At 48.7% G+C, this 7,819-nt stretch overlaps 1 protein-coding gene across 1 annotated transcript; it reads right to left on the reverse strand.

Moving 5' to 3' along the window:
• Positions 1 to 3,374: 3,374 nt before the first annotated feature.
• On the reverse strand, positions 3,375 to 7,285 carry LOC120700982 (serine/arginine repetitive matrix protein 1-like). Its single transcript, XM_039985161.1, has 4 exons — positions 7,187 to 7,285; positions 6,788 to 7,130; positions 4,787 to 4,896; positions 3,375 to 3,655 (listed from the first exon to the last, which is right to left on the reverse strand). The coding sequence occupies exons 1-4, from the start codon at positions 7,283 to 7,285 to the stop codon at positions 3,548 to 3,550; spliced, it is 660 nt and encodes a 219-aa protein (XP_039841095.1). The 3' UTR covers positions 3,375 to 3,547.
• Positions 7,286 to 7,819: the final 534 nt, after the last annotated feature.

Raw genomic sequence — 7,819 nt, forward strand, 5'->3', positions numbered from 1 at the left:
ACGAAAATCAAAATCTATTAAAGTTATTTTGAGGATCAATAATTTGATTTTATTTTCATACTCCTTCTAGGTTTGAATTGGACACCATTTTGAGATAGTTCTAAGTTTGTTGTTGTATACATTGATTAAAAAAATTTAGTTTCACTAAAGTTTAATTTTTAATAGTACTCAAAGTTGTGTTTTGAGGATCGCGTCAATGGCAAACAAATTATTATTCATTTGGAGGTAGTATTCTTTTTGACATAAGAAAATTTTTGAGCATTTTTTAGATTTATGTGTTACAATTAATGTTGTAGCGTAATGCTTTAATTTATTTAATTTGGATTCTAAGTCAATGATTTACGGCAGCTTCTTGGCATTTTTTTGGTACTCACCTGCTGGTGTTGTTGCTTCTTGTTTGCTATTATATCTTGGTTGCTGGAGGGGAGAGACGAAAAGGAGAGGTTTACTATCTCATTACTAGCTTAATTCGTGGAATCGATAGAGCGTGTGAATCCTATTCACCCCCCAACTATTCATTTCTTCGTTGTTGCCCCTAATCCAATAATAGTTCCTCCACACTCCATAGTCCACTCTTCCGCGTCGTCCACTCCGTACCCGTGCTGGCTTATGGCCTTTCCTTTTTCTCATTTTCCTTTTTTCTCATCCCCTTATCGTTTCCAATGGAAAATGGATTTAGTGCACCTATTTTGTTTCTCTCTTAGCCTTGGGTACTCATTAATTCAATTCAAATATGCGGCAACTGATTTGACTAAGATAGTTAGATAAACAATGCACATAAGGTTGTTTCTGATTTTTTCAGCACCATTTATTAGTTTCAACATGACTTTTGACTGAAATGTTAGTAAATAGAAGACATATTAACTTTGTCTGTACATGTTTCGAATGTATGTTAAAAATAATATTACAATCATTCAACTAAAATGATAGTATTTCTCAATAAATTGTGAGGCTACAACTTTTCTACTTTTTCAGCATAGTGTTGTGGTGTGCAAATATTTTTTTGAAGCTTGTCCGGAATTTTTTTATCAATGTTTATACCTATAGAAAAAATAAATTAAAAATTATGATAGTAATTTTTAAGAATTTCCTAGCTTACCCAATGCTAGTTGTTTGGAATCTTATTACTATGTTACATATTGGATTAGTTTCTTTATAATGGCACGGTGGGCTATATTTAGTCAAACACAGTGATATTTTGGGCCGATTCTTATCGTAATGACGGTGGTGGGTAATTTCAATTTCTCTTATTTTCTCTGATTAATGTGGGAATTTTTAGGCCTTGAGATCGAACGTGGAGGCTCCGTTTGTTGGCCAAATAATAAGATATCTCAGTACACTGTGAGGCTATAGCTTTTCTACTTTTTCCAGCTTGGTGCTATGGTGTGCAAATATTTTTTGAAGCTTGTTCGGATTTTTTTTTGTCAATGTTTATGCTCGTAGAAAAAATGAATTAAAAATCATGACCGTAAATTTTAAGAATCTCTTAGTTTACCTAACGCTAGTTGTTTGGAGTCTCCTTCTATATTAAATATTGGATTAATTTCTTTATAATGGCGTGGTGGGCTATATTTAGTTAGACACAGGGGTATTTTTGGTCGATTTTTATCATAATGACAGTGGTTGGATTAATTTCTTTATAATGACGTGGTGGGCTATATTCAGTAAGGCACATGGGTATTTTGGGTCGATTTTTATCATAATGACAGTGGTGGGTAATTTTAATTTCTCTTATTTTCTCGGATTTACATGAGAATTTCTGAGCCTTGAGAGCGAACGTGGAGACTCTGTTTGTTGGCCAAATAATAAGATAATAGATAGCAAATTCGCAAACAATGATTCAAATGTGGCAAAAATGTAGTTGGCCCTTATAGTTTTCAGGTTTGATGTTCAAGAAGAGACCTGGTACAAAGGTCTGGTCGGTGCAATATTACAATTTGGTCTAGTTTGAAATATACAATTTTATACGCATGGAGAGACCTTTTTTCATGCTCAATATATATTTCTGTACGGACTCAAATGTCCCCAGCTGCTGCCTTCAACAGAGTCACGCAGATGCATGCTGTGGTACTGGTACCTACGGTGATGACATACTGCAGCAACGATGATGAACGACTTACAGGCACAATTACGGCCTCCTCACCGTGAAGTTCAAGTGGGTCACGGGCAGCTGGGTAAGGACGCAAGGTACTGGGTGCATCTCGATGTCCATGCCCATCCCCGCATCTCAGCCCGGTAGATTTCGGGTTCAAGCACCTAAAACATGGCGGGCCGGGTCTGACGGGCTCACCTCGTGGGATCATTCCTGGTTGTGGTGGTGCTGATCCTGATGCCGCTCATTCCAACTAGGCAACCATCCAAGCAGCCGCATGCAGTTTTTCCTATCAGAGTTGTGCAGCAAACCGTGGCGCTGTGGGTGGAAGGCATACATGATACATGCATGTTTTGCCATGAAAATGTGGCATCTCGGGTCTAAGACCAATGTGTGTGTGTGTGTGTGTGGCGAGAAGATCAACATGGAACAACGTTCTCCTTTCTATATATATTCTCGACTACATTGGTTTGGCCAATGTATGCCACTCATTTCAAAGTAGTATATAGTTATATATACAGGTTTACGCCACAGGTCCAACGATATAATACTTAGGCATGTGAACAAAAAATAGGAAGAATAGCTGTTACACGAATTATTGGTAACGGTGACCGGCTAGTGAGCCTGATTTGGTCATTGATTAAGGCTCAGCGTGTTCAATGCTTGCTCCACCTCCTTTTATTTTCTCATGTGCTGTGTTATAACTTGTCGGGGATTCACAGATTTGAAATGAGCTTTCTATATATATTCCGTATATGTGGGATTGAAGCATCCTATATATATAGAGCTTGAACAGTGAAATGATTGTTCTTTCAAGCTGCGCCCAATTATTAGTGTTTTGTACATGTCAAAAATCACTAACCGAAAAAATGAGATGATTAATTTCTACTACTTTGTTTTACCACCCATGCACACATTCGGGACATAAGTCTGGTTGGAAAATGAGATGAAGCTAGTGCTTGCAAACCCCCTTTATTAGTCCCGGTTTTGGAACCGGGACTACGAGTTCGGGACCAAAGATTCTGGATCATTAGTCCTGGTTCCCACACCCCAGATTAAGGGCATATGCAATGCAAAAAACTTTACTCTGCACCAAGCAAAACTTGAACATGTGACCTTTTACCTCGCACATAGCTTACTTGCCACATCACCTGCACAACACATGTGATACTACTTGAGATGCTTTTTTTTTAAAAAAAAACAATCCGTGGTGCCTGAAACGACCCAGGTTTCCGGAAGGAGAACCCGATTCCCTGTATCGTCATGATAGTCCCTGGATCAGTAGCTATCACATACAGAACTCATTTCAATTAGATATCACAGACATATAGCGATGAAATTCATTACACGAATTTATTTATTACATAACCCAGAGGGTTGTGGTACGAAAATCAGAGTAGAAGCCACTTTGGGCTAAAGGAAAACAATCAGAAGTCGGGAGCGGTAGCTATTCCTCTAGGCATTCTCCGTCTTGATGTCTCCTCTCCACAGGCAGCTCGGAGTGTAGCTCGAATCGTCCTTAGCTTCATCCTTCATCTTCGGGCTTGATCCACGAGTTGAATCCTGCATTTACCAGACTATCCCCAAGGACGGGATAGGTTCACGTCACCATCTGTATGCAAGCTTTATGTGGATGCAATAAGGTATAAAAAGTAGCCAATGGATAGCTGAGATTTCCTATGCAAGCATGTATAAGTCATCTGTCACTCTCCGACATGGGCCATATCGGCACCGGTCAAATTTCGGGGCGGTGCAGGAACTCCCTCTCCCTGCACCACATCTGACTCCATAGGGGGAAGTGGACTAGAGGGAGGTAGAAATCAGGGTTAACTACTCTAGATGAAGTAACAGAAGAGTAGGAATGTACATGACCGAGTACGCGGCTATACGTATATGTTTCACCCTGTAGGGGTTGTGCACCTGTACCCACTCGCCCCATCGCCCACTGATCCGTTGACCGACTGACTCCGAGGCACCGGTCTACTGAGAACGAGACTAATCGCTACGGCACCATCCTGTCCCCCCCAGGTTGGGATGCATCCCCTCGCAAGAGTTTGCCCTGGAGTTGCGTGGCCCCACCCCTTGCCATCCGGAGTTTATATAAGGCCCATGCTACTCCTGCATCGAGCCTCCCCCACACATACTCTATTTCTAACAGGTCTGGTGACGTGCATAGCTAGCTCGGACCGGGTCCACCCTCATAGTGGATAAGTGGCGTGCACGTTTACAAAGTCCCACAAATCATAGTTACCGCGTATGTCCATAAGAGCCGGGGCAAGCACTCCTCACACAGTCCACCACAGTGGTCCGCCAAAGGCACCCATAATAGGTATTGCCTCTCCTTGGGCACCCATAAAAGGAATTGCCCCTCCTTCTCTTCTCTTCCCGCACCCACCACATGTGCTCCCCAGAATGTGCCCAATACACATTCCCGGCCAGTAGCTTGGCCCCGCTAAAAAGCCCTATCTCTGGCTCCTCACAAAGTGGGTCTCAATCATGCCAAGACTATCATATCATGGAATTTTCCATACCCATAGTAGCCAAAGCATCAAAGAATCAATCAAGGTATTATAGGAACACAAGTAATACGGTATATAAGTAGGCCATGCAAACTTATCTCACACACACACACAAGAAATAGCACTTCTATCAAGCAATGCCTAATAGGAATTCAAGTCATAGATGGGCGTGAACCTGGTAACTCTTCATAGTCCTCCGGGGTCTCAGGGGCTTCTCATAGTCTGGGTCATCCTCCTGGGTCTTCTGGGCGTCCGGGGCGTCGATCAGCTCCTTCTCATAGGGACCTAATTGTAATTACGTATTACTATAGGGACTAAGATGCAAAGATGCACCAAAACTGCTCAAATAAGATCCAACCACACAACAAAACCTGTTCTAACATGTAGATCATGATTTTAGAAGAATTATGAAACTAGTTTCATAATTTTCGGAGCTCCGGTTAATTTATTATTACTTTTTGAAGCTTAAAACAATTTCTGGAATTACTAAATGATTTTCAAAAAAGAAAAACACAAGTTAGTGACACGTGGCAGCCTCTGGGCTTGCCATGTGGGCATGATGATGTCAGCACGACGTCATCATGATGTCATCCAAGGGGTCGGTTCTGCTGACGTCAGCAGTGGGCCCTACTGACGTCAGCGTTGACCAAGTCAATGTTGACCGTTGATTGGTCAACAGGTCCATGGCTCAGGGTCCACGTGTCAGCCAATGGGTCTCACCGACAGGTGGGACCCACATGCCAGCGCTGGTTTAAACAAAAGAAAAAGAAAAACGGAAAGCTAACGGGTTCTTGGGCTAAAAGCAATCTGGGCCAGCTCATCCCGACTCAGCCCAATGGCTCGGCTTCAGCTGGTAGGGTTGCTCCATGGCTTGTCAGGCTGGCTCGGGACACAGCTCAACAGGTCGGCTCGGCTTCGTGGGCTCAAAGCTGCTTCAGGCTTCTTCCGCTGCTGGGCTTCATGGGCTGATCCGAGCCCAATTCCTTCTTCCTTCTCTTTTATTTATCTCCCTTCTTCCGCTGACAGGCCAGCCCGCGTGGCAGTGCCTCTTCCTCCATCTGACTGGTGGGGCCCCCTCGTTGGTCTCATCAGGATCTGTTATGGCTTGGTATGGCTTGTCCTCGTGTGGCCGTTCGTGTGCGTGCGGGCGTGCTCGTGCCTATGCGGCGGCGGCGGCCAAGCAGACGGCATCGAGCAGAGCAGAACAAGGCCGAGAGGCTCGGCGGGGCTCTTCCGGCGGCTACGCGGGTTCGACGACGGGGGTCCTCCGGGCGGTGACGGCGATGGCGGCGAGATCTTAGGCGAGGTCAGGGCAAGGCTCGCTGGCGCGGCAGCTTGGGAGACGCTACGGTGAGGCAAGGCGAGGCGGCGACGGCGAGCAAGGGCCGTGAGGCTACGAGGTCCAAGCGGTGGCCAAAAGGGCCATGGTGCGTACGTGCGCAGAAGGTCGCTACGCGACTCGCCGGCTCAGGCAGCGCGGTGGTGGCGGCACAAAGACGAAGCAACGGCCAGGGAAGGCGAAATCAGGCCAAGGCGGCGAAGGTGGCAAAGCTTGGGCGAGGCCCGGCGGAACAGGCTAGCCGAGGTGGTGGGTGCAGGGACGCAAGCGCGCAGGCACTCGGCTGTCCGAGGCTGTGGCGTGTCCGTGGCAACGCGCGACGATGGCAAAACGGCGTCGCGGCAAGGCTTATGCGTGCGAGGCCTGGCTATCGTGCGGGCGGAACGCAGCGTGTGTGCACGTTCCAGGTGCGGCGTGTCCGCGGCGAGGCGTGGCGAGGCCACGGCACCCCAGCGGTGGCCCGGTTCTGGATGGTGAGGTAAAGGCAGACGCGGCGACAAGGCTGCGAGCTCGTGGTGCGAGGGCGTGCGCATGTTCGCGTGCGCGGGGGAGCCGATGTTCTAGGTCCGCGGCGGCGATGGTCAGGACGAGGCGGCAAAACCGCGTGGTTCCGGCAAGGCAGGGCCGTGTGGCTGCAGAGCATGGGCGGCCAAGGTCGGGCCTTGTGGCCGGCGTGGGTTCACGGGCTCGCGCGTGGCTTCCTTTAGTGCCAGGTCTGCGGCGTGGCCGCACCGTGCGCAAGGCGCTGGCGTCGTGGCTCCGCGACAGGACACGGTGGCGAGGGGGTCGAACAGCAGGGGACAGAGACAACGGGGAGCGGCGGTTAGGCAGGCTCACCGGCGGGCTCGAGGACGAAGGGACTCGGCACAGTGGAGAGGTGATGCAGGCGAGGGCGCGGCCGTGTAGTGCCGCTCTGGGACCTCAGCGTGGTCGTTCGGGCGTCGGCGCGAGGTAACTCCAGCGGCGTGGTCCTCCTCTGCGCTCGACGCGGTGGCAGTGAACCTCCCCTCCTCTCTCTTCCCTTCCCCCTTGGCGTCCTCCTCTTCCTTGGCCTGGTGTCAGTCGGCGGCGTCGCGCTGCGGTGGCAATCGCTCTCTTCTTCCCCCTTCCTTCTTCTTCTGCTCAGGGCCCTCCTCTGTTTCCTGAGTGGTGGCGGCGGAAGGAGAAAAGCACCGAGTGGCTAGGGTATGGCTGCGACGTCCGGGGTTTTATAGAGGGCTCTAGGGTTGCGCAGGCCTGGACGAGGGTGGACGGCTGGCGATTTTCGGCGTCTGCGTCGGGACACATGGCGTCTGGGGGGTGGCGCGCGCGGGCGAGGGCGCGTCGCGGGTCCATGGCCGACAGCGTCGGCAGGAGATGGCGTCACGGGGCAGGCTTGACTGGCCTGAGGCGCGGCGTCGTGCGCGGTCATCGACGAAAAGCAGAGAAGGTCGCGGTGGGGCAGCTAGAAAGGGGAAAAGGTGGGGGATGACAGGGCTGCCCCACCTGTAAGCGGCTCAGGGCGAAGGGGGACTGTGTGGTGCTGAGCCGGGCTGAGCGGGAAACTGGGCCGCGATGTGGGCCGGCGTGGCATGCGGTTCAGGCCGGATTGGTGGGTTAGGCCATGCTGGGCTGCGTTCGTGAGGGAACAGGCCGGAAAGGGAGCTCGGGCTGGTTAGGAGGTTTGGGCTGGGTTGGAAAGGTTTGGGGGGTTTGAGCCCAAGATAGGTTTGGGTTTGTTAGCATTTGAACTTAATTTGATTGGCTGAAATCAAATTAAGTTCCACACAATTTCAAACAAAAACATTCAACCCAAATTGAAACAGGGTAGATTCAAATAAACTCCAACTCCAAATATTATCATACTAACAAAATAATATCCTTAATCTA

Source organism: Panicum virgatum, chromosome 3K (genome assembly GCF_016808335.1).
Source record: "Panicum virgatum strain AP13 chromosome 3K, P.virgatum_v5, whole genome shotgun sequence".
Lineage (NCBI taxonomy): Eukaryota > Viridiplantae > Streptophyta > Magnoliopsida > Poales > Poaceae > Panicum > Panicum virgatum.

Coding starts and splice junctions, on each gene's coding strand:
- LOC120700982 (XM_039985161.1), bottom strand. CDS start 7,285: ATGGACCCGCGACGCGCCCTCGCCCGCGCGCGCCACCCCCCAGACGCC. Junction 7,131..7,186: donor AGCCGTCCACCCTCGTCCAG/GCCTGCGCAACC, acceptor GCCATACCCTAG/CCACTCGGTGCTTTTCTCCT. Junction 3,656..4,786: donor GGACTATGAAGAGTTACCAG/GTTCACGCCCAT, acceptor TGGTAAATGCAG/GATTCAACTCGTGGATCAAG.